This window comes from Aquarana catesbeiana, linkage group LG02, assembly GCF_042186555.1.
Source record: "Aquarana catesbeiana isolate 2022-GZ linkage group LG02, ASM4218655v1, whole genome shotgun sequence".
Lineage (NCBI taxonomy): Eukaryota > Metazoa > Chordata > Amphibia > Anura > Ranidae > Aquarana > Aquarana catesbeiana.
In genome coordinates, this window is record NC_133325.1 from 153,007,918 (window position 1) to 153,035,719 (window position 27,802).

Consider the following 27,802-nt stretch of genomic DNA (forward strand, 5'->3'; position numbering starts at 1 on the left):
CCAGGGAGGTTAAAATTGATAACATATTCAGTAACTTTGCTGTGTATAATAAATGCAAAGTTTGTGGTACTTAAGGGCCAGTTCACACTGGTGCGATGCCAGACATTGCATGTGATTCGCACCGCATTGCTGTGCTGTTCACATGCGATGTTTGTGCGATGCAAATTCAGCCATACAATCTGTACGGCTGAATTTGCATCACATTCGAACCAAATTCGTGCAGGACCCTGTTTTTGTCTGCACCAGAATCAGATCACATGGGTGTTCACACCCATACAATTCGATTTCTGTCTGAATTCAAAGTTTGCTTTGCGATCAGCGAACTGATCTGCGGTTATCATTACCTTTGTATTGACACCCGCAGCGGTTCGCAAAGGGCAGTATGAACCGCCTGCAATTCAGGTGCGATGTGGGAACCTGCACTGGATTCGCAGGGATTCCTGCACCAGTGTGAACCAAGCCTAAATGAGTGTTACACAGGGGTTGATTTACTAAAACTGTAGAGAGCAAAATTTGGTACAACTGTGTATGGTAGCCAATCAACTTCTAACTTCATTCAGCTTGTTTAACCTCCCTGGCGGTAATCCCGAGTGTCGCTTGGGGTTAAAGTTCAGTACCATTAGCGGTAACTCCAAGCCACACTCGGGATTTTGTTGCAGGATCCTGGTGCAGGTTACTTACCTTGTTCCCAGGATCCTGCGATGCCCCCCTGCTTTGTGTGCGGGCTGTGTCCTGTGCCCAATGCCTCTGTGTGCCGGGCTCCGTTCCCTGCAAGCGTTGCGAAGCACAGGCGCGGAGCCCAACGTCAATTTCAAACAGTACAAAATTCATAACACATACAGTACACTGTAATCTTAGAGATTACATTACTGTGAGAAATAATTTCACTTCCCTTTTGTCCCTAGTGCTTTGTCCAGTGCCATGCATGCACGTTTATATTATATATACTGTTCTTTCTGCCTGGAAATTTGAGATTGTCCATGGCAACCAAAAAGTGTCCCTTTATGTCAAAAGTGGTTTTAGACCAGCTAGAAAACAGCGATAGTAAATTAGAATCACTTGCAGAATTGAGCGATAGTGAATCGTGGGGAAATTCATTTTAATAATATTATATTATTATTTTTTATAATTATTTATAGTTATTTATTATATTATAATTTATGATTTCGTGATTCATCTTCATCTACTAGACTCTTGTTTGGATAAATTTAAGTATGTTATTACTAAGAATTACAGGCCTACAATATAAAACGCCAAATTTCTATGCAAAACAATTATATCGCTTTGAGACGCAAAAATCTGAGATAATTATACCGCACAGGGTGGTTAATATAGCTTTGACAAAAAAAAAGCTGGAAGTTGATAGGTTTCTATGCAGAGCTGCCTCAGATTTTGCACCCTCCCTCTTTAGTAAAACAATCCCATAGTTACATAGTTAGACAATTTGAAAAAAAGACACAAGTTCAACCAATGGTGTGTATTATCTTTTTCTTTAAGATGCTATAGTCTTCAAATGTGAATAGTATGTTAACAACATTATGTGACATTAAAAATGCTATTGAAATTAATGAAAATTATATAGAGTTACTTCTGCCAATCAAGAACCATGCATGCTTATGGATTTAATTAGAGGTTTTTCAGAAAGTCTGTATTTGTGTAATGAGTATATAATAATTATGCCCAACTTTTGGTAGCAGAGGTACAGTATATTTGTCAAATTTTCAATGGCATTTAAAATGTTCAACATTAGTCCAAAAAAAACATAAACCTCTACAGTACTTCATATATTTTGCTAACAATTGATTTGCTCTTTAGCCTCCACATTATACATAGAGCAAATATAATCAGAAATTAGTGGGCAAATCCCATCCTATGATACTTGGGCACATAGCTGTTAATGATTTACTGGGCAAATGTCCAATTGAATCATTGATGACTATATCCTATAGTCCAATTTCTTGGATCAATGAAAAGACTGGATTATGCAGAATGGAAGTGGTTTGCTCAAATATGGCAAGGCTAGAAGTTAGTGGGTAGAGAAAATATTGTGCTCAGAGATATTTTGGAATAAGTAACAGAAAGTAAACAGCTGTGTACAGTGGGGAAAATAATGATTTGGTCCCCTGCAGATTTTGTAAGTTTGCCCACTTACAAAGAAATGTCTATACTTTTATCATAGGTATATTTTAAATGACAGAATATCAACCAAAAATCTAGAAAAACCCATAAAACAAATGCTATAAATTAAGTTTCAGTTCAGAGCGTAAAATAAGTATTTGATCCCCAAGCAAAACATGACTTAGTACTTGGTGGAGAAACCCTTGTTGGCAAGCACAGAAGTAAGACATTTCTTGTAGTTGGTGACCAGATTTGCACACATCTCAAGAGAGATTTTGGTCCACTCTTTTTTACAGATCTTCTCTAAATCCTTAAGGTTTTTAGTCTCTTAGCAACTTGAAGTTTCAGCTACCTCCATAAATGTTCTATAGCATTAAGATCTGGAGACTGACTAGGCAACTCTATTACCTTAATGTGCTTCTTCTTGAGTCACTCATTTGTTGCCTTAGCGGTATGTTTTCGGTCATTGTCATGCTGGAAGACCCATCCGCGACTCATCTTTAGTGTTCTGGCTGAGGGAAAAAGGTTCTCATCCAAGATTTTACAATACATGGCCCTGTCCATTGGCCCCTCAATGCGGAAAGTTGGCCTGTACCTTTAGCAGAGAAACAGCCCCAAAGCATAATGTTTCCACCTCCATACATGACTGTAGGGACTGTGTTCTTAGGGTCATAGTCAGCATTTTTCTTCTTCGAAACACGGTGAGGCAAGTTAATGCCAAAGAGCTCAATTTTGGTTTCATCTGACCGCAGCACTTTCTCCCAACCCTTCTCTGAATCATTTAGATGTTCATTGGCCTTCTTGAGGAGGGGGACTGGACATGTTTGGAGGAAGAAAAATGCATGCAAATCTGGTCACCAACTACAAGAAATGTCTTACCTCTGTGCTTGCCAACAAGGGTTTCTCCACCAAGTACTAAGTCATGTTTTGCTTGGGGATCAAATGCTTATTTTACTCACTGAACTGCAACTCAATTTATAACATTTGTATCGTGTTTTTTTTCTAGATTTTTGTTTGATATTCTGTCTCTATCATTTAAAATACACATATGATAAAAAAATTTTAGACCCTTCCTTTCTTTGTAAGTGGGCAAAATCTGCAGGGGATCAAATAATTATTTTCCCCACTGTAGGTGCTGTTCTAGCATTTAGAACTTTTATAGATACTATTAATAGGTATACTTTGTTAATACTTTGTAATTACGAATGATGAGTCCTTTGGGCATTGTGTGCATTGGATCCTATGTTCTCTGTGGGAAGGAAATTTGTTGTCTCTACTGTATTATTAAAAGGTAACATTGTCATTAAGTAGAAATTTCTTTAATACAGCAACCCAGTTTTGCTGTTTGGATACTCATCTCTTTCAATTATTATTTTCACAGCATTCCATCATCTAGAATAACTCCAACAATAATATATCAGTTGACTTTATGAGTCTAATAACAGACCGCATCACAAGTCTTTCTGGGAATATTATTGCATATTAAACTACTGTTCAGGCATTTTAAATTAACAATATAAATCTGAAGGTTCCATAATTGTGGAAGACAGCATGTTGTGCCATAGTAATTTCACAGCTAAACAACACAGAAGCAAAAACTTATATAGCTAACTGAAGTGCATCATTTCCTCTGCCATAGGAAGAATATAGGAGGCAGGGTTACAAAACTTTTTTGTGATAATGCTTGTATGTAATTATTAAAAAAATAAATAGTAACAACTTGGTTACTACATTAATTAAAATTTGGTTACTACATTAATTAAAGTCCAATCGCAGGCTGGGACCCATTCAAGACGTAGTTGCAGCAGAAAAAAAAATCAAGTCTCTAGGGTTGCTGTGTTGTGTGACAGGGTTGTGTAAATCTCAGGAATGAATGGACAGAAATACAATTCTCAGGATTGAATGAAAATAAATACAAGTCCTTTGACAGGTAAACAGCTTTAAAGCAAGATGTTAAACAGGAAAGTCAGGCAATGTGCATTTTCAGAAAAAGAGGTCATCTCCATGTTTCACCTGTGACAATGTTCCACTAATATACGATCACCTAAAACTGACATTTGGAGTAGATACAGTTGGTTAAATCAGGTGACAATTGGAGTGGATACAGGTGGATAAATCACCCCTTGATAATGCTGGGAACTGTGGCAGGGACATTTTGTGACTAGTGTCCCTGAGAGGTTGTCTACATGCCAGTTATAATTTTATATCAAGCTTTCCAAATAGAAATCATTGCAAAGTGTTTGTATATAAATACCATCTGTGTTTGCCATTTGTAATTACAACCTGAAATATGTGACCGATAAAGACATGCATACATAGGATGCAGTGAATATGTCTGACCGTCTTGTCACAGTTGATGTCAATATTTCCATGTGTGACAAGTCTAGGTAGCATGTACTGGTAATTTATAATACATCTTCTTCACAGGTTTTGTTATTGAATTACTACTGACAGGTTCATTTTAGATGTCAGTGAGTAAGTCAACCACCAGTTTCTACTCACGATTGGGGGAGCATAATTCTTTCTACAACATGCTCCCCCAATGTATGCTGTATGAGAAAGACGTTGTGATTGATACCTTTCTTATTGCTTAGTACAGAAGCTGAGTTACTGTACTAGTCTTTCCTTTAATTATGTTTGCTATTTCCTCCAGGGTGACAAAGAGGCTGAAATGGGGTTGCCATTCTCTCCACTTTGTGATCGCAAGTCCACATTGGTAGCTCAGTCTCAAATAGGTATGTTGCATTTTCCTTTATCACATAGTAAGTAGAAATTTGAATCTGAAAGTCTAAGATAAGACTGAAAATGTCCTTGAACATTGCCAAGGTCAACAGAGGTCACTCTATGATTTCTGGAATTACAGCCTATCAGTGATTTGTCATCTGCTTCTTTACAGGCTTCATTGAGTTTATTGTCGACCCAACATTTTCAGTGTTGACTGATGTGGCTGAAAAGATTGTTCTTCCATTAGTAGAAGAGGGCACCAAAACTAAACAAGCTGCTCCTGTCAACCAGTCCAGGTCTGTTCATAATTGTACTTCTAAAAGTGTGATTTAACTTAAACTGAATTCTTGCTTGTGAAAAAAGAAAGAACTTTTGAGGACAGTCATCAAAGACATTGGTGTATGTGGACATGAGTGTAACGCTATAGATTAAATGTGCAGTAATCTATATAGGTGCAACTAAAAAGTACACTTTTATTGCAAAGTAAACAAATAAGAACAATTTGTTACATCATATGTGATGTCATACGTGATGCAATTAGGGGCTCAGGATGCACAGTCTTCGTATATAAAGAAGCTGGAAAGGCGGATTGGTTGGGATTGGGATTGGTTGGGATTAGTTGCAAAATAGATCTACGTAAAGACCAATTACAATGAAGTAATGTTCCACTAGTGGCAAAACGTAGAATGGGCAAGTAACATACATCAATACACAATCCCAGAATAAACCGTAAAAAGTTCCTCTGGCGGTCAAAAGAGGGAAAAGCAAATACAGTATATCAACCCCTTATTCTATAAACAAATCAAAATAGGGAGATTCTCCATAAACAATGATATGAGAAACAGATTGTTCCTAAATAGGAAGGTCCCGATCAGTTTCCATGCACAAACTTCTTAAAAACTACTACAAAAATGATCTAAAAGGAGTGCTGGATTGTGGTTATAGAGATGGGATTTTGAAAAAAGTCTGGGATTTTAAAGAAAGTCTGGGTCTTTCTGGTCCCTTTGGCCTCTAGAGTGCCAGTCATGTATTGTCTACCTAAAATCCACAAGATCTTAGTACAGCATAAATCCACCAGGGCATCCCATCATGAATAGCATCTGTCACATTGAGGATTGGGAAATATATTGATTGCTACTTGCAGCCACTAGTGATGCAGACCCCCTCTTTTCTGAAGATTAGGCAGCACACTATTAATGTCCTTAAGGATATACAATCTTAGTATGGCCAACTTATTCATGGCCAAGTGGGAGGAGAATGTAATGTTGACCACTAGGAGATTGATTATGGCTATGGAAGAGGTACATCAACGATATTATCCTCATTTGGGACAGGGACTCAAGTTAATTGGAATCATTGGATTCATTCATATGAGAAGTTGCCATCATCCTTCCTGGTTAGCCTCTGCCCCTAGAAGTCAGTTTCTTTGACTCAAACATAATTGTACTGAAGTCAAGGATTATTCTGAACAAACTCAGACTCTGAGGTCAAGACTCTTGGAAAAGAGATATGATAGTGTGTACCAAGGGGTTAAATTCTGTGTTACATTTATTCATAGATTCATTTATATATTTACCCTTTTAGATATGTGGTCAGTAAATGCAATGATTAAAACACACAAAACAAAGAATGTAATAAAAGAGATTTACTTAGCTTCGATTAAAGATGTATTACAGATGTTACAATACAGGATAAATTCAGCATTCAATCCTGGGAACCCCTCAACTTCTGAATATTCAGATAGTTCTGGAAGCCGACAGCCTGTTCAAGATCTAGGACCTCTTACGTCCTCAGCGAAGTTCACCGGCCTGCTCTATTGTCTGACCTTTTAAAGGCTAGATGGAAGGCGAGAAAAAGCTGGTTTTATCTGGTACTAACAAAGCCTATCCCAAGACAATGTGACCATCTGTGAATGACCGTCTGTGAGCTCAGAAACATACATTATACATATACAGAAATATATATATATATATATATATATATATATATATATATATATATATATATATATATATGTAATCACCTTAAAACTATTACTAAGTTTCTTGTAATTCAATAACTAAAGTTATATATGAATATAGACCCATACTACATAGTGGTGTACTGGATAAAACTATTCTGCAGGTAAAACATCAAGGCCGTGATCTACTACTTAAGGAGAATAGTAGATTTTCATCTGGTTCAGACAGATTTAACTGGTCCATGATTACCATGCATTACTTGGTTAAAACACCATCAAGAAATATTGGTCTGTGCTAAAAAATTATAACATTTCAATCAATCCAAACAATATGGCATTCCTTCCTTTATGTCACTTGTGGCTCTAAGAATGTGGTCTAGTGCCCTTGCAGTCTGCAATATGTGGGACAGACCACATGGGAGTTACAAGTTTGCCTTAAAGAACACATCGCAAACATAATAATGGGGTTTCAAGGGGCACAGTGTGTCAAAACACTATGCCATGCATCATAAAAAGAACCCAGCTGGAACTCTGTTTATAGGAATATATAAATATCTATACATTGGAGTGGGGGTAACATCAAAAGGGAAATTTCAAAATTGGAGACTAAATGGATCTAAAGTATAAGAACTTTTACGCCTTGTGGTCTCAATATTGAATGAGACATCAATTTGTTGTATATGTTGTAATATGTTCACCGATTTATGTGGAACATTATATTATTATATGTATGTACACATACAGTCAATATTGACCAGGCCAGAATTCAATTGACAATGGTTAATTTGTCCGAGCCAACTGAATTTTAACATAGCAAGGGGACAGCTGAAGACCTTATGCAGATCTTATGGAAGTCTATTTGAACATTTCAAAGGGTGTTCAGGTGGTATCTGTTATTCTAATCTAATTACAGATAACTAAGGGGACTTGTTGATGCTGATATGCGGGAGTGCAAATTGGGGCAGTTTATGACTGCAGCTGTTCACGGCTGGGGTTTGTTGTCTGTCTGAAAGACTAAAGTATATCAAAGGCCTGAATGGAGACCGCCAATCAAATTGCTCAGCCATTCAATGTCTAGTGAATATAACATGGTGTTCAGCCTATAGTCAGTATAGGCTTGTCTATGTATGAAGGCACAGACCTAGGAAAATGGGACTCTGAATTATATCTACTCTGTCGTATTTTTTTGTCATCTGTGGAATTTGTTCTGTGTTGGAAGTCAATAAAGTGCATCTCTCTGGAAGAATTGGGTTGCTGCGGAAGAGTACTTACTAATTTATTATCATACCCACGATACTACTATACTACTACACATATTATTATATCACTACATTGGTGCTGTTCAAGTGACCAGAAGAGCATTTTCGAACTTACCCTGTTTCCCCAAAAATAAGACCTAGCGTGATTGTCGGTAATGGCTGCAATATAAGCCCTACCCCTCAAATAAGCCCTAGTTAAAGTCCTTGTAGGTCTTATTTTCAGGGTAGGGCTTATTTTCGGGGAAACAGGGTAGGGCTTATTTGGGGGGTAGGGCTTATATTGCAGCCATCACCGACAATCATGCTAGATCTTATTTTCGGGGAAACAGGGTAGTAACAGAAGTCGGTGGTGACAACAATCCTGTGAGGTGGACAGAAGTCTGATGAAGAACCAAGAGCTGTGCTGTGACTCTAATGTCTGGTTGTGACATTAGAGAGTCTGATCTACAAAATTAAACAAGTTGGGAACCCCAGAATTATTCTCTGGAGACTGGAAACAACAAAAAAAGGACTGTGTCGTGTACCAGAAGACATGAACTGGAAGCTGAAGGAGTAACTAATGCAGTGAGTAAAAATTTTCCTTTTTTTTAAATTATTAATAATATAGTCAAAATGCTTACTCAGTGTGAAGCTAGTGTCAGTTCTGATAAAGTTAACAGATGGGTATTAAAATGTATTAAGTGCCATGGCGGTCCTTATGAAATTCCAGAAAAATGTAAGCAGACGTGGACAATGATGAAGGAATTTTTAGAGAAAAATGTTTTTGATAGCAAAATTTCAGAAAGTAAAGAAAAGGTTGTATTATACAGGGCTTGTTATCTTGCTGTTTAACAATGGAAAGTTCTTTGAAGGGTAAGGTTGAGGAAATTACCCAGTTACAGAAGGCAGTTGATAATAGCAACAATGTTTGTGAGAGGTTACAAAACCAGACACCGAGACAGTAAATTTAAAATTGCATGCAGTTACCATTGGGGGAGCTTCGCTTGAGAAATCTAAACGTTGTGATGAATTATCGAAGGAAAATGAGAGATTACAATTAAGAATTAAGGAATTAGAGAAGAGATCTCAAGTACGCAGATATGCACCAAATCTTGGATTTCGCAATCTGCAGCAAAATACAGACACAATCTTTCTATCAAAGAAAACAGAACCTCATATTAAATCTGATAATTCATTACCAGCAGCACCCACTGTGACCACCACAGTTTATAACAATAATAATAATACAGGTGAAGTTCAGCTTGTAATGAAGCCTTTGAAACCAAAAGAATTAGACGAATGGTTCCCTACCATGATTTGAACAGATTTTTAAAATGGTTTTGTGACGTGCAGCAGGTCAGAGATATGTGCAATCTCAACCCATCTGACTTAGAAAGAGTTTTGCAACATTCTTTAGGAAGTGGTCTTTGGATGAGAATTAAACAGATCTGTATTCAGCCTCTGAGGACAAGGGACATATTACTGGAATTATTATGTGTTTTGTATGGTGTACGTTCTGATGTTACTATTCATGGGAAGACCCAACAAATGCAAAATGAATCTCCCTATGAATTGTCACACAGGATAGCAACTATTATGGAATTATTGGTCGGTAATAATCTTGCATTTGAGCGTGGTGGCTTGATACATATGAGTATGTTTCTAGATGCATTGCATGAAGATATCAAACAAAATATTTTATTAGTTACCCCAAATCCTCATGATTTAAAAGACATATTGTTGAGAGCAGACCATTTATGGAGAAAGTCAAATGAGCAGGCTGTCAAAATTGATGTAGCCTCATTGTTTAGGACAAATATTGAACATAAAGATCAGAAAATAATATCTTATGATAACACCCAGAGAGGAGACACCGGGTCAAATATAGGTGATAATTATTTGAAAAACAGAGCTGACCAAAATAATAATAAGAAAAGGTCAAAGAACTGGATACCTTTTTCTCAGTTAAAACAGAAATATGACCACCTGAAGATTGAGTATGACAAGATGAGAGGGGAACGTGATAAATTATTAGAGCAGTTGAAGGGCGTACAAGATGTACATTCTCCAGATCTGTTTTTGAATGCAAATGACACTTCTCTAGCAGTGGGGGTGAATTAGCTCCAAACTGTAAACGTGCAAATAGTGTTTTGTTTTAACTTCAAACAACGTTTAAGGACCTTGCTAATTAGTTTTGTTGGAGAGTTCTTTTGTCTTTCAGATATGGCCGGAGATACTTGCTTGCATGTGAATAGCAGAGGCACAGTCTGAAATTGCTGGCTAGTGGGGGAGAAATGCTAAATAGACAATATATCACTCTACAAGGAATTATAAAGAATTCATGGACTCTCAATATTCATCAAGCAATGGACTTTTTTCTTTTTTCTTCAACGCCCTAATTTTTAATTTTTCTCCCTTTTGCAGATATATTTTGCTTTTAATTTTGTATTTTCATTATGTTTTATTTCTTGAACTTTATCTTAAAACCAAAGAGAAGCATTTAAACCTAGAATAATTTTCATAACATCTGTACATATTACATAATACGTATTGATCAATATATTTGACATTTAAGGTGAGATGCTGCACAATGGCTTGGCATAGCATAAATTATAGTATGTTGGGTGGTTTTCCTAAATTTATAAGAGCGGTGAGTGAAATTCATCACTCTAGTCATGATTTAAAACTTTGTTGATTCAGTTGTTTATAATATGCTAAAGGCTATGACATATATGGGTGAAAAAGACCTTTCTACCTTTCATAGTGAGGATACTGGCAAGAATTTCCATTGCCGCTTTGTCTGGATAGAAGATCTGATAAACACTGATGTCAAGCTGACTCTATCTGAACCATCGTGTGGGGGTATATGTATATGTTGGTATACCATTCAGGTGTAATTGTGGACTGAATGATCCAAGTAACTGCTTTATTGAAGGCAATGAGGGGTCGGCCTACAGCAAATTACAAAAGCAAATTGTGGCTGGCAATCAACAAAGATGGACTCATGAATGTCAAGTGCAAGGAAATAGTTTGCAGCACAGTTTTTACTGCCATATCCAAACCTTTTCACCTTGAAAGTGAGTGCTGGTACATTGATGGTTCTTCTTACTATAAAGATGTAAGTAGAATGTTTGTGTAAAAGCATCTTTAAAAATGAAAAGCTTCAGCCTGGAGATGAGAGAATCCTGGACTTATGTGGATTGGAGCTCCAAGAGCATACCAAGTTTACTTTCAGTGAGATGGTGAGAGATGTGATGAAGTCAGACCGAAGAATGGACTGAGACATCAGCTCGTCTTTGTGCAATATTCAAGATCTTGATGTGATATAATAAGGCCTAACAGCTATATGGGCCACTGATGTTTACCAAATCCTATTCCAGTCATGGTCTAAAAGTTATATTATCTAATAACTGTTTCATGGGGATATTTTAGAGGCTGGCGAAGAGAGAGTTTCAACTTCATATTTTATATGAGCCATTGTAAAGCATCCAGTATCTTAAATCAAAATGATATTTTTTGTTGTTTGATTTATGGGTCAGTTCTAGTAGTTAGAACCGACCCAAGTGGGGGTATATGTTGTATATGTTGTAATATGTTCACCGATTTATGTGGAACATTATATTATTATATGTATGTACACATACAGTCAATATTGACCAGGCCAGAATTCAATTGACAATGGTTGATTTGTCCGAGCCAACTGAATTTTAACATAGCAAGGGAACAGCTGAAGACCCTTTGATGTGTTAATCTTATGCAAGTCTATTTGAACATTTCAAAGGGTGTTCAGGTGGTATCTGTTAATCTAATTACACATATCTAAGGGGACTTGTTGATGCTGATATGCGGGAGTGCAAATTGGGGCGGTTTATGACTGCAGCTGTTCACGGCTGGGGGTTGTTGTCTGTCTGAAAGACTAAAGTATACCAAAGGCCTGAATGGAGATGGCCAATCAAATTGCTCAGCCATTCAATGTCTAGTGAATATAACATGGTGTTCAGTCTATAGTCAGTATAGGCTTGTCTGTGTATGAAGGCACAGACCTAGGAAAATGGGACTCTGAATTATATCTACTCTGTCGGATTTTTTTGTCATCTGTGGACTTTGGACTTTGTTCTGTGTTGGAAGTCAATAAAGTGCATCTCTCTGGAAGAATTGGGTTGCTGCGGAAGAGTACTTACTAATTAATTATCATACCCACGATACTACTATACTACTACACATATTATTATATCACTACACAATTGTTTTATAAACAATAGTTAATCCCATTCTGTAGTAAGACTATTACTTATAGGGTGGTGCCAACAAAGGTAGAATATATCTGCCGTTACTTAGGTTACGTTAGGTTTACAGAGTGAACCTGTGTATCTAATGGTAAATTAGTTTGGGCCCTTTATGATTTACTAATTTTAATTTCAATTTCATTGGTTAATGTACAAGTTTGTATCATTTTTGGGGGAGTTTGCGAATGGAAAGACTGATCGCGACCTTTCTATTTAGAAATAACCCATTACTCATAACATTGTTTATGAAGAATCTCCCCATTTTGATTTGTTATTGAATAAGTGGTTAATATACTTTATTTGCTTTTCCCTCTTTTGACCACTAGAGGGACTCTTCCAAGTTTATTCTGGGATTGTGTATGTATGTCACTAGCCCGTTCTTTTTCGCCAATAGGAGGACATTACTACATTGTAATCAGCCTTTGTGGATATATTTGCATAATTGCCAACCTATCCACCTTTCCTGTTCCTCTATACAGTATATGTAATGTGGTGCTGAAAGTGCGTCTTAAACCCCTGATGACATCACGTATGACAAAATGTGAAGGGCAGAGCCAGGATGTACATCACCATGCGTGTCAACCAGCTGGCAGCCACCTTGTATTCTAGCATATAGCGGACTTAATATATCAAAGCACTGTGGATGTTTTTTTTTTTTTACCTGTGAGTGAATACATTTTATTTAATGAAGATTTTATATATGGTTTCACACTATGGAGAGTGCTTTCCTTGTCTTATATTGTTATATGCAACATTGATCCTTCTGATGTTTGGAGCTAAGATAGGTTTGCATGTTTGCACATAGGTTGCATATTTAAGCCCATTGCCTGCTGTGCTTTTTGGATGTGAGGAAGCTGGAGGATCTTTACGTTGTACTCTACCCTGAATTAGGTTCATAACTTTCTGGTAAGCCTTGTGTGCACAGCATGGGGAGTACAGCAAATTATCCATCAGCAGGATTTCCCTGGCACCAGAGGGAGAGTGATTGCAGGATTTTTACCCAAATTGAAAATCTCTGTATGGAGATCCAATTTGAATGGACTTCATGTTTGCACTTTATTTGCATATTATCACTTTTTATGCTTGGTACATAGTCATTTTGCACATTGTCTGTTTTTAACAAACATCAAATTGTTCTTATTTGCTTACTTTGCAATAAGAGTGTACTTTTTAGTTACACCTGTATATATAACTGCACATTTGTTCTATAGCACCACATTTCGTATTTGTTTATTGGCATATCTTGTATCAGGATATAGTGCTTTGCTACATGCTGGAGTTCTTTAGACCTTATATTTAAAAATGAGAAGTGGCCATGAGTAGTTCAGAGTGCAGTTCCCATGAAAAGTTTACTGCGGGAAAATGGTTGTCTTTGTAAGAACAACTATTATAGTAATCTCTTGCCCTTTATAGCGGACCTATACTTAAAATGTAAAGTCTGTCTGTCTAACTTGGGATTCATTAGCAAAGTTTAAAGCAAAACATCTCCTCAGTAAAAACCATTACCTTTAACAGATCATTTTCATGTAGAAGCAGCAAAGGACTTCCACATTTTGTGGCAGACTTACATAACTTTGCCTCACTGTTGCATAGGCATATCCCACAAATTGCTGACTCTAATTACTGGATTACGTTGATTGTGTCATCAGGAGACAAAATACAGGAAGGGCTTTCCAGTGATACATTGTGAGGTTGATTTTCCAAAGGCAAATGGGCAGTTCACTTGCCAGGAGATGTTTCCCTTAGCTTAGTAAATAAGGTAAAGCTCTGCTGACTTCTATCATTCAATCATGTGTAAGCAAAAATGCTTTTTTTATGTTCCTTATACATGATTGGGCATTCTTTTCAAAATGAAATTTCACCACCTCGAAGCCCTGGGGATATTTGCCTTGCAAAGTGCAACTTCCCCTGCAAAGTGGACAGCCTATTTGCCTTTAGTAAATAAACCCCTATATCCATTTGAAGACCAGGCTTTTTCTGGCACCTTTTTTTTACATGTAACAATCTTTTTTGTTGTTTTTGTTTTTTTGCTAGAAAATTACTTAGAACCCCCAAACATTATTTATTTATTTTTTTAAAGCAGAGGCCCCAGAGAATACATTGGTGGGTTTTGCAATGTTTTTTATGTCACGCAGTATTTGTGCAGCAGCTTTTTAAATGCAATTTTTGGGAAAACATACACTTTTTAGAATTTTAATGCAAAAAAAAAAATACAATACATAACCTATTTTTTTTGTAAAATATGAAAGATGATGTTACACCAAGTAAATAGATACCAAACATGTCATGCTTTAAAAATAAGCATGCCCGTGCAACAGCAACAAACAACGTAAATGTCACGTTCCATATGCAATGCTTAAAAAGCCTTTACAGGTTTCCACTTTAGATTTACAGAGGTATGTTAGTGCTAGAATTACTACCCATATGCTGATGTTAGCAGCGATACCTCACATGTGTGTGACGATCGCTGTTTGCATGTGTGTGGGACCAATGAAAGCTTTCGCCTTTGGCATGCTAGCTTTTGATCATATATTACTGTCACAAGGAATATAAACATCCTCTGTGACAGCAATAGGTACTTGACAGGTACTCTTTATGGGGAGATCTGGGGTCTACATGACCCCTAATCACTCCTCTGTCCTTAAAGGGGTTGTAAACCTATGTGTTTTTTCACCTTAATGCATTCAGGCAGTGACCGGCCCCCTAGCCCCCCCCCCCGTTTTACTTACCTGAGCCCTAGAACTTGACCCACGAGAATGCACTGTCTCTCTGTCCAGGGTTCTGGGCTCTTTATTAGATAGATTGATAGCAGCGCAACCATTGGCTCCCGCTGATGTCAATCAAATCCAATAATGGGGGCGCCGGGGGCGGGGCTGATTCCTGCATTCGGCCTCTATGGACGCCGAATGCTGGACTCGGGAGCACGCCCGCAAGGTAACCCCCTGGGAGAGCGCTTCTCCCAGGGGGTTATCTGATATGGGGAGGAGCTGTGAGAGCCGCCGAGGGACCCCAGAAGATCAGGTTCGGGGCCACTCTGTGCAAAACGAGCTGCACAGTGGAGGTAAGTATATATTTGTTATTTATTTATTTTTTAAAACGAACCCTTATAATCACTTTAAAAGCATTCAAAACACCCAGATCAGTGTTTTCAATATTTTCTATTTTTAAAAAAATAGCACAGTTGCCATCTGGGTAAACCGGAAGTGAAGTCATGTCATAATTGCTGGGTTACTATAGCGAACAGCCGATCCTAGCTTCTTTCGGCTGTCCACTGGCTGGTCACTTGGGTGTCCCAGTGGGACAGAAAAGCCAGAGCAAGCCTCGGAAGGCAGGGAGGGGGAACATCCCCTCCCTCTGCTTATAATAGCAATCGAGCGGTTAGTTAGCCGCTCTGATTGCTATCACAAGGGAGCTGGCCACCGTCTCTATAAAATGGCACCAGGCTGATGCCTACAGCTGCACTTGAAGTACAATGACGTACCAGGTATGTGATTTGGCAGTATGGACATCTAAGCCATCACATCTACCGCTAACATATGTAAAAAACGCCTCCAAATTATTGAATATTGATTTTTCCAGTGAAGGGTACTTATAATGTTACAGTATGCAAAGACATTTTAGATAATGGTGCACTTCCAGCCTCATGGCAACAGTTTTGGAAAGATCCTGTTTCAGCATGACTACATGACAAAATGCAAAATCCATAGGGACATGGTTTAGACCCCTTTCATACTGATGCAGTTTTCAGGCGTTTTAGCGCTAGAAATAACGCCTGTAAAGCGTCTGAAAACTTCCTCCCATGCCACCCGAATGTGAAAGCCCGAGTGCTTTCACACCCGGGCAGTGCACTTGTGGGTTGTTAGAAAAAGTACTGCAAGCAGCCTCTTTGGGGCGGTTTGGGAGAGCTGTATACATTGCTCCTACACTGCCCCTGCCCTTTGCAATGAATGGGCAGCGATTCTGATGCGCCTGAAAAGTGATTTGGAAGCGCCGCAACATGTGTATTTTTAACCCCCCTTCTTTGGCCGCTAGCGGGGGTAAAAGCGCTGAAAACTGCTGAAAAGCGCCGCTTAAACAGCAGTAAAGCACAGCTAAAACGAGCTGTGCTTTACCGCTAATGCATGGGCGACCCCAGTGTGTAGGGGTCCTAATGAATTTGGTGTGGAGGGACTAGCACAGTTATGCCTGCATAGAGCCCTGGATTCATCCCTATTAAAGTGAAACTTCACTCTCTGAATCAACATTGACTATTTTTGATCCTTATAAGGTATATAATATGTACTTGTTTTAAACTTTCTTTAGTTACTTCCTGGTTTCCATGCCTAGGCAAATGATGTCATACATCCCTGGAGACTTCAGGAGGGGAGCAGGGGTTTTCTCAGCTAAGAACATCCTCCTGCCTTCATGGCTGATCTAAGATCAGATGGATTCCTGAAGTAAATGCTACATGAATCCTCTGCCCTTACTCAAGATGGCCACAGTCAGAGATGCTAGGGAGTGTTTCTAAGCAAAATAAAGCATGGAGCCATGGATGAATGGGGAGTTTGCTTTGCATTTTAAAACTTAAGTAAATAGTCTTTTGGTTTGTGGTGTTCAGATGCAGTGTAGTTTCTCTTTAAGAACCTTTGGACTGCTTTTGTTCAACATCAGTACATGACCTTACAAATGCTCTTTTAAAATCTTGTTGAATGCCTTCACTGAAGCGTAGAGACTGTTTAGCTTCAAATGGAAAGCCAAGTCAATGCCTATGGTTTTTGAACAGGATGCCCAAAAGCTCATATAGGTGTTATAGTCAGGTGTCCACAAACTATTGGCCATAAAGTTTATGGTGCATTTCCACTAATATGAAGACCTCTTCACAGTCACGCATTACTGTGGAACAAATAGAAATTAGGAAAAAAGCAGAAGCAGGATGCTGTCGGAAAATGCTATATGATTCACAACAATCTTGTCTCACACTATTTGATGGAAAAGGTTACTTGACTCTAGGGTCATTTTGCAGTTGATTATATTATAATTTGAGTCATGTAATATGCAACATGTCTTGGTCAAATCATAATTCTGTAAAGCAAACAGACCTACACCTGTTAAAATACAGAGGTATCTACAGTTGTTGTGCCCATTGTAGGTTTGGTAGTTGACAGCCGGGGGAATCTACTATTATGAGTGGAGGTTATTATTGCTGGTTACTGGGGGGGGGGGGGGCGGTCTGTTGTTGCTTTGGGGATCTACTGTTTCAGGGTGAGGTTTGTTGTTGCTGACTGCTGGAGGGTCTATTGATGCTGGCTGTTGGGAGATTTATTGTTGGTGGCAAGGATATATTGTTGCTGGGGTGAATCTATGCTTGCTGGTGGGGAATCCATTGTTACTGGGGGGATCTATTGTTGTTGGGGGCAGTCTAGTGATACTGGGGGTATCCATTGTTGCTGGAGAGGTCTATTATTGATGGAGAGGTCTATTGTTACTGGAGAGGTCATTTGTTGCTGAGGGCAGTCTAGTGGTGCTAGGGGTATCTATGTTGCTGGGGATCTATTCTTGTTGCCTGCTATTTTACTGCCTTTCTTGTTATCTGCACCAAAAGTAGTGCATGCACTACTTTTTGTAACGCACGGCAACTGCATCGCATGGTACTTTTGTACCATGAAATCTGGTACTGGCAAACGTACTGCGTTTGCGACCTGCGTTTGAGGTGTTGTTAGCTTTGCGCTCACCCCCTCAGCAGATCACAAGGGCTGTGCGATTGGACTGCATTCTAGTGTGAACAGGCACTAAATTATAGTATGATTCAAAAAATGTACTGTTTATAATGGGTATTCCAATATACTAGTGAAGGGGTGCTGATGTAAAAGGTCACTGAGCCAATGGGGAGGTCTCTGTCAGCACCCCCCCTTAGAGACCCCCCATTAGTTTAGAGTCTCCTTATATCAGTCCCCCCCTTAAAGACCCACTATTACAACAGAGTCACCTTATATCAGCACTCCCCATTACAGATCCCCATTAGATCAGAGTCCCTTTATAATAGCACCCCCTTTAGAGCCCCCCCCCCCCCATTAGATCAGAGTCCCCAGCAGTTGGTCTCTAAGAGGGGTCCTTCATATAAGCGGACATATATCTAAAAAAAAAAGAAAAATCTCAGTAAATAAACTTGGGTTGTGTTCCCATAACTCCAAAAAACTAAAAATGTAAAAAATGCAGTGCAACCTCCCCTTATAATTCTATTTATTCATATGTGAAAAAATAATTGTGATGATGGTGAAAACCCTCAATTGTAATCCAAGTATTAATACGCTCCAATCTTATTCAGCTATATACTGTGCAATTTTGATACACATAATAGTATATGAATAGTATTGGAAATCTCTGATCCATTCCAAAATGTGTTGTGCTAATATCCAACTTATAAAGTCCTCTTGAGTTGGATAAGTTGGATATTAGCACAACACATTTTGGAATGGATCGGAGATTTCCACCACTATTCATATAGTATTATGTGTATTAAGATTGTACAGTATATATATCTGAAAAAGATTGGAGTGTACCAATATTCGGATTACAATTGGGGGTTTCCACCATCATCACAATTTTTTTTTCACATATGAAATAATAGAATTATAATAAGAGGTTGGACTGCATTTTTTTTTCTTTTTTTTTGGGGGGGGGGGGGTCTCTAAGGGGAGCACTGATATAAGAGGACTCTGATGTAATGGGGGATCTCTAAGGGGGGCACTGATATAAGGGGGCTCTGATATAATGGGGTGTCTCTAAGGGAGGGCTACTGACATAAGGAGGCTCTGATGTAATGGGGGATCTCTAAGGGGGGCACTGACATAAGGGGATTCTGATGTAATGGGGAGTCTGTAAGGGGGGGCACTCATATAAGGGGACTCTGATCTAATGAGGGTCTCAATGGGGGGCCCCTGTGTTATGAAGGGGTTGACACTGACCCCTGTATTATGAAGAGGGGGGGATGACACTGAAAAAAAATTTGCCATGTTCCGCTAAAGTGTTTGGGATTGGCTTGAAGAAAAGGTGGCAACACTGTGTGTGTGTGTGTGTGTGTGTGTGTGTGTGTGTGTGTGTGTGGGGGGGGGTATCTGCACCTATTCTTTCAGAAAAAAAAGCCCAGATAATAACTATTTCATACTTTCTGTCAATTTATTGAATACAGCTGTAAATGGTATGTGTACAGGGTGTGATTGCTGTTACATAAGAAAGATTGATCCAAGGTATTCACTAAAAGCATTTTTCATCTGCGCTGTTGGTGTTTTCCTGCTTTTTGGTTCAGGAAAAGGGATGATGTGCGGGTAGGGGACACATGGTAAGCCACTTAAAATGCCAGCTTAAAGGACCACTTATGCAAAAATAAATATTTTATCATAATAACTGTATAATTAATGCGCTGATATATATGCCTTGCTTTTTTTTATTTAACATACACAAAGGCATGTGAAATAATAAAGGTAATTACATACTGAATACTATAATTTTACTGTATGTTTTAACCAGAGTTACCAATGTACAATATATTTCATGACAATGTGAAGATGAAAGCTACAACTTTTGGAGGGACTTGAGGTGACTGACCAAGAATTTTTGTTTCTATTTTTGTAGCTCTCAGTGGAGACAACCATCGTTAGATGAACAGTCTGAACTGGGTGATATTAATGCTGACATAAACAGCTTCCGATCAACATGGACCAAGTATATCCAGGAGAATAAGCAGAAGTGGAAAGAAAGAGCAGCAAGTGGTGAGCATGCATTTTATTATGTGAAAGGGCAGATGGGGTAGATGCACTAAGGGGGTATAGGCAATGAAACAGAGGAGATGCAGTGATGTGGGATACAAGCAGTAAGCTGGGGTAAATGCAGAGAGATGGGGTACAGACAGTGAAGTGGGATAGATGCAGTGAGATGGGATAAATGTGGGTAAATGCGGTGAGATCAGGTCAATGTAGTGAAATGGAGAAGATGCAGTGAGATCACTAAATAAATATAATGAAATAGGGTAGATGCAGTGGCATGGGGTAGATAAAGTGAGATGGGATACGTGTAATAAAATAGGATATATGCCATGAAATGTGGTACATGCAGTGGAATTTAGTAGATGCAATGTACATGGTAGGTATAATCCTTTCTCCTAACTGTCACAATGCAATTACAATTCTTGAACTCTAGTTCTTAACTGTTGTTATGCATAATATGGGCTCACTTCAAAATTAAAATTTTGGTTTACTGAAAAAAGAAAAGATTTTATTTTACACTGAAGAGCAGCAAATACCATTAACTATCACGTTTGCTAAATTTTCTTGCACTCAGAAAGTACCAAATATACAGACCCGTATAGTTGGTAAAATATATACTGCACTGAAAGCCAATATTGCATCATAGGAGTTTACCTTGTCGGTAGGGATGAGCCGAACACCCCTCTGTTCGGTTCGCACCAGAACATGCAAACAAGCAAAGAAATGTGTTCAAACACGCGAACACCGTTAAAGTCTATGGGACACGAACATGAATAATCAAAAGTGCTAATTTTAAAGGCTTATATGCAAGTTATTGTCATAAAAAGTGTTTGGGGACCTGGGTCCTGCCCCAGGGGACATGGATCAATGCAAAAAAAGTTTTAAAAACGTCGGGAGCAGTGATTTTAATAATACTTAAAGTGAAAAAATAAAAGTGTAATATTCCTTTAAGTTTCGTACCTGGGGGGTGTCTATAGTATGCCTGTAAAGGGGCGCATGTTTCCCGTGTTTAGAACAGTCTGACAGCAAAATGACATTTCAAAGGAAAAAAAGTAATTTAAAACTACTCGCCGCTATTAATGAATTGCTGGTCCGACAATACACATAAAAGTTCATTGATAAAAACGGCATAGGAATTCCCCACAGGGGAACCCCGAACCAAAATTAAAAAAAAAAAAAATGACGTGGGGGGTCCCCCTAAATTCCATACCAGGCCCTTCAGGTCTGGTATGGATATTAAGGGGAACCCCGGCCAAAATTAAAAAAAAAAATGGTGTGGGGTCCCCCTCAAAATCTATACCAGACCCTTCAGGTCAGAGGGGGCATAGGTCAGAGGGGGGGTGGGGTCACCCTTTACGTAACGGATGACCCCGCCCCCCTCTGACATCACGGAGAATGCCACAGGGAAGTCCCCGTCAAGTCCCCGTGCGTCAGAGGGGGCGGGGTCACCAGGTGGCCCCGCCCTCCGTTATATAAGAACTGTCAGAAGAGGAGAAGCGTCACACAGCGGGAGCCTCCCATCATGCTTGATGCGGAGCGGCCCAGAAGACGAAGGGAAGAAGACGCCGGTGCTGTGGAGGAAGATGCCGGATGAGAACACCGGAGGAAGAGCCAGAAGAACCAGAAGAAGAAGAAGATGGAGGAAGAAACCGAAGGAAGATAGAAGATAGAAGAAAGAAGATAAATAAATAAATAAATAAATAAATAAAGGAATTGTCAAAAACTCTGTCTCTTGTCATTTTTAACATTTTTGACACTTTTTTTGTGAAATGGTAGGGGTACTTTTGTAGCCCCTTACCATTTCACACAGGGGGGAGGGCCGGGATCTGGGGGTCCCCTTGTTAAAGGGGGCTTCCAGATTCCGATAAGCCCCCCGCCGCAGACCCCCACAACCACCAGGCAAGGGTTCTGGGGATGAGGCCCTTGTCCCCATCAGCATGGGGACAAGGAGTTTTGGGGGGCTACCCCAAAGCACCCTCCCAATGTCGAGGGCATGTGGCCTGGTATGGTTCAGGGGGGGCGCTCTCTCGTCCCCCCTCTTTTCCTGCGGCCTGCCAGGTTGCGTGCTCGGATAAGGGTCTGGTATTTAATTTTGGCACGGGGTTCCCCTTAAAATCCATACCAGACCTGAAGGGTCTGGTATAGATTTTGAGGGGGACCCCACGCCATTTTTTTTTTAAATTTTGGCCGGGGTTCCCCTTAATATCCATACCAGACCTGAAGGGCCTGGTATGGAATTTAGGGGGACCCCCCACGTCCTTTTTTTTTTTTTTAATTTTGGTTCAGGGTTCCCCTGTGGGGAATTCCCATGTCGTTTTTATCAATGAACTTTTATGTGTATTGTCGGACCGGCAATTCATTATTAGCCGCGAGTAGTTTTAAATGACTTTTTTTCCTTTGAAATGTCATTTTGCTGTCAGACTGTTCTAAACACGGGAAACATGCGCCCCTTTACAGGCATACTATAGACACCCCCCAGGTACGAAACTTAAAGGAATATTACACTGTTATTGTGTCACTTTAAGCATTATTAAAATCACTGCTCCTGAAAAAACGGCAAAAAAAAAAGTTTTAAAAACGGACGTTTTTTCAGGAGCAGTGATTTTAATAATGCTTAAAGTCAAACAATAAAAGTGTAATATCCCTTTAAATTTTGTAGGTGGGGGGTGTCTATAGTATGCCTGTAAAGGGGCGCATGTTTCCCGTGTTTAGAACAGTCTGACAGCAAAAATTCCAAAGGAAAAAAGTCATTTAAAACTACTCGCGGCTATTGCATTGCCGGTCCGACAATACACATAAAAGTTCACTGATAAAAATGGCATGGGAATTCCCCACAGGGGAATCCCGAACCAAAATTAAAAAAAAAAATGACATTGGGTTCCCCCTAAATTCCATACCAGGCCCTTCAGGTCTGGTATGGATATTAAGGGGAACCCCGGCCAAAATTTTTTTAAAAAATGACGTGGGGGTCCCCCTAAATTCCATACCAGACCCTTCAGGTCTGGTATGGGTTTTAAGGGGAACCCCGTGCCAAAATAATAAAAAAAAAACGACGTGGGGTCCCCCCAAAAATCCATACCAGACCCTTATCTGAGCACGCAACCTGGCAGGCCGCAGGAAAAGAGGGGGGGACGAGAGAGCGCCCCCCCCTCCTGAACCGTACCAGGCCACATGCCCTCAACATTGGGAGGGTGCTTTGGGGTAGCCCCCCCAAAACACCTTGTCCCCATGTTGATGAGGACAAGGGCCTCATCCCCACAACCCTGGTTGGTGGTTGTGGGGGTCTGCGGGCGGGGGGGTTTATCAGAATCTGGAAGCCCCCTTTAACAAGGGGACCCCCAGATCCCGCCCCCCCCTGTGTGAAATGGTAAGGGACTACCATTTCACTAAAAAACTGTCAAAAATGTAAAAAATGACAAGAGACAGAGTTTTTGACAATTCCTTTATTTAAATGCTTCTTCTTTCTTCTATCTTCCTTCTTCTTCTGGTTCTTCTGGCTCTTCTGGTTCTTCCTCCGGTGTTCTCGTCCAGCATCTCCTCCGCGGCGTCTTCTATCTTCTTCTCCTCGGGCCGCTCTGCACCCATGGCATGGGGGGAGGCTCCTGCTCTTCTCTTCATCTTCTTCTCTTCTTCATCTTCTTCTTCATCTTCTTCTCTTCTTCATTTTCTTCTCCGGGCCGCTCCGCACCCATGCTGGCATGGAGGGAGGCTCCCGCTGTGTGACGCGTCTCCTCTTCTGACGGTTCTTAAATAACGGGGGCAACCCAGTGACCCCGCCCCCCTCTGACGCACGGTGACTTGATGGGACTTCCCTGTGACGTCACGGGGAATGCCACAGAGAAGTCCCGTCATGTCCCGTGCGTCAGAGGGGGGCCCCGCCCCCCGTTATTTAAGAACCGGAGAATAAAATGAAGAGAAGAAGATGAAGAAGAAGATGAAGAAGAGAAGAAGATGAAGAGAAGAGCGGGAGCCTCCCCCCATGCCATGGGTGTGGAGCGGCCCGAGGAGAAGAAGATAGAAGAGGCCGCGGAGGAGATGCTGGGCGAGAAAACCGGAGGAAGAACCAGAAGAGCCAGAAGAACCAGAAGAAGAAGATGAAGGAAGATAGAAGAAAGAAGAAAGAAAAAGCATTTAAATAAAGGAATTGTCAAAAACTGGGATATTACACTTTTATTGTTTGACTTTTTTAGTGAAATGGTAGGGGTACTTTTGTACCCCCTTACCATTTCACACAGGGGGGGGGCAGGATCTGGGGGTCCCCTTGTTAAAGGGGGCTTCCAGATTCCGATAAGCCCCCCGCCCGCAGACCCCCACAACCACCGGCCAGGGTTGTGGGGATGAGGCCCTTGTCCTCATCAACATGGGGACAAGGTGTTTTGGGGGGCTACCCCAAAGCACCCTCCCAATGTTGAGGGCATGTGGCCCGGTACGGTTCAGGAGGGGGGGGCCGCTCTCTCATCCCCCCCTCTTTTCCTGCAGCCTGCCAGGTTGCGTGCTCGGATAAGGGTCTGGTATGGATTTTTGGGGGGACCCAACACCGTTTTTTTTTTCAATTTTGGCGCGGGGTTCCCCTTAAAATTTCAGGTCTGGTATGGAATTTAGGGGGACCCCCACATCATTTTTTTTTTAATTCTGGCCGGGGTTCCCCTTAATATCCATACCAGACCTGAAGGGCCTGGTATGGAATTTAGGGGGACCCCCACGTCATTTTTTTTTTAAAATTCTGGTTCGGGGTTCCCCTGTGGGGAATTCCCATGCCGTTTTTATCAATGAACTTTTATGTGTATTGTCGGACCGGCAATGCAATAACCGCGAGTAGTTTTAAATGACTTTTTTCCTTTGAAATGTCAATTTGCTGTCAGACTGTTCTAAACACGGGAAACATGCGCCCCTTTACAGGCATACTATAGGCACCCTCCAGCTATGAAATTTAAAGGGATATTACACTTTTATTGTTTGACTTTAAGCATTATTAAAATCACTGCTCCTGAAAAAACGTCAGTTTTTAAAACTTTTTTTTTGCATTGATCCATGTCCCCTGGGGCAGGACCCAGGTCCCCAAACACTTTTTATGACAATAACTTGCATATAAGTCTTTAAAATTAGCACTTTTGATTTCTCCCATAGACTTTTAAAGGGTGTTCCGCGGCATTCGAATTTGCCACGAACACCCCAAATTGTTCGCTGTTCGGCGAACTTGCGAACAGCCAATGTTTGAGTCGAACATGAGTTTGACTCGAACTCGAAGCTCATCCCTAGTGTTCTGTGACATAGGAATGATGGTGTCTGGATAAAGTGGGCCTTGAGAGGAAAGGAAGTCCTCCTCTTCCTCCTGCTGCTCTGCCTCCAGTGCCCTGTCCATAATGCCACGCAGAGTCTGCTCCAGCAGGAACACAACAGGGATTGTGTAAATGATGCATGCACTGTCATGGTTCACCATCTTCGTGGCCTCCTCAAATGGTGACAATACAGTGCATGCATCCTTAATGATCAGCCATTGGCGTGGGAAAAAAAAGCCGAGGCGGCCTGAGCCTGTCATTGTGCCGTACTGGCACAGGTACTCGTTGATGACCCTCTGCTGCATGTATAGCCTCTGCAGCATTCCCAAAGTTGAGTTCCACCTGATGGGCATGTCACAAATCAGGTGGCTTACGGACAGGTGGAATTCCCACTGAATTTCAGCCAACTGAGCACTGGCTGTGTATGACCACCTGAAATGGCTACAGGCTCTTCTGGCCTGCTTTAGTACATCTTGCAACCCTGGGTACGTACTTAGAAACGCTGAACCACCATATTGAGGATATGTGCCAGGCATGGTGTGAACCACCTCTGGGCCTGTCCCTGCAGAACTGCAAAAATCTCTGCTCCGGTGTTGTTCCTGTCCCCTAAACACACCAGCTGAAGCACTGCATGGCACCTTTAAGCCTGACTCTGGGAACAGAACATCAGGTACCCCCCTTTGAACGCTTAGGGGGTACCTGATGTTCATAGGACAATTCTGTAGAGGAGGGCGTGGAGGTGGAGGAGGAGGAGGTAGAGCTCACAGGTCTGGCATCATCACCACCAGCTGTATGGAGACGTGGGGGCACAAAAGCTGCAGCACCTAGCTCTGTCCTGCATCCTTTCGCGTTGCAAGCAGCATTACCCAGTGTGCTATGAACAAAATATATCCTCCCTGCCCATGCTTGCTGGACCACGTGTCAGCAATAAGGTGGATTTTGCGGCTGACTGCCTTGCCCAATGATGCCAGAACATTCCCTACCACGTGATGGTAGAGAGATGGAACGGCCTTATATGAAAAGTAGTAGCGACTGGGAACCTGCCATTGTGGTACAGCACAATGCAAATTCACGGAAGGGGCAGAATCCTCCAGGCTGAAAGGCAGAAGTTGGAGAGCCAACAGCTTTGACAAGCTTGCATTCCGACATTGGGCATGTGGGTGCCAGGGACTGTGTTTTTTTTTTCGCTGCAGCAGATGTGGCAGGGAAATTTGCTGTCTGCAGCTGGTGGTGTGTTGCTGGCAGATGTGTTTCTAGGACCTGGGGCACCCTGTGCTATACCATCATCCCTGTCAGTGGAGGCTCCTGAGAGACAATGACTCGGTATTGCAGGGGCAGACTGAAGTGGGTAGGGAGGAGGGACAAATTTTTGCCCCTTTTGTGTGGCTTTTAGGTGCTCTTCCCAACGGGCTGAGTGGTTGGACGTTAAATGCCTTGTTATACATGTGGTACCCAAATTGTTGGTGTTTTTGCCATGTTTGATGTACCTGAGACACAGATTGCAGATCGCAACAGTGCGATCTGCTGCAGATGTTATGAAAAAGGCCCAGACAGCTGAGTTTTGGGGAGTGGGCTGGGAAATAACAGCTGCAGAATGTGATGGCATAGGGTGGCTGCTCTCTACTCTTTCTTGATGTCGGCCTCCTTGGGGTTGTGCCGCCTTGCCTTTCAGTTTCCTCATCTGCTCTATCTGGCACCCAAGTCGCATCAGTAACCTCATCATCATCTCCATCTCTTCCATCTTCATCATTACCACTGGAGACAACTTGGCAATACGCTGCGGCTTGGGGAACATGAATGCCAATTTGTTTACCAGTGTTCCTCCCTCTCTCTAGGCTCATGTTCCTGTCTTCCTCAACCTCAGAGTCAACATCTGAATCCAGTAAAGGCTGGGCATCACCAAGGAGCAGTGGTTAACGCTGTGGTCAAATAACTCAGCTCACTCCTCAATGGCTGATGTTGGGGCTATGGCAGGAATAGATGTGGACAAGGAGGCAGGTTTATCCACTCTGGCAACTGCAAGGGACTGCACACTTGTCTTTGCTTGCGTGACAGAGGATGAGGAAGGTTTAGTAAGCCAGACCACCACCTCCTCTGCATGCTGTGGCTGGATAGCACGGGCAAACTAACTAAACAGAGGAAACGATGCCCTGCCTGAGGACTGACCACCACATCCACCTTTGCCTGTGGACACATTTGTTGCTGGCCCCTTAAAGTGCCAAGGGAACGTCTGCCTCTCCTTGTTGTCCTCCCAGACATTATTGGGAGGGAGAGGGCGGTGCTTGTAAGCAAATGTGAAGAAGAAGTTGAAATCTGTACGTAGATGCACTTTGATCAGTGTAAAGAGGTGTTTGGTGCACTTTAATTTGAGTACTCACACTACACAGACACACTCCACGGATACACTATAATATACTGCAATATAATGCGCCAAATGTACAGAGACGAACAGAAC

The 27,802-nt window shown here is 41.0% G+C and overlaps 1 protein-coding gene across 4 annotated transcripts in view; it reads left to right on the forward strand.

Moving 5' to 3' along the window:
- PDE1B (phosphodiesterase 1B) overlaps positions 1-27,802 on the forward strand; it is a 519,764-nt gene that overhangs the window by 472,465 nt on the left and 19,497 nt on the right. For all 4 annotated transcript variants that reach the window (XM_073613640.1, XM_073613641.1, XM_073613643.1 and 1 more), the window contains 3 exons: positions 4,772-4,853; positions 5,015-5,138; positions 19,938-20,074. In XM_073613640.1, coding sequence (XP_073469741.1) covers positions 4,772-4,853; positions 5,015-5,138; positions 19,938-20,074 — 343 coding nt within the window. The remainder of the gene's footprint in view (positions 1-4,771; positions 4,854-5,014; positions 5,139-19,937; positions 20,075-27,802) is intronic.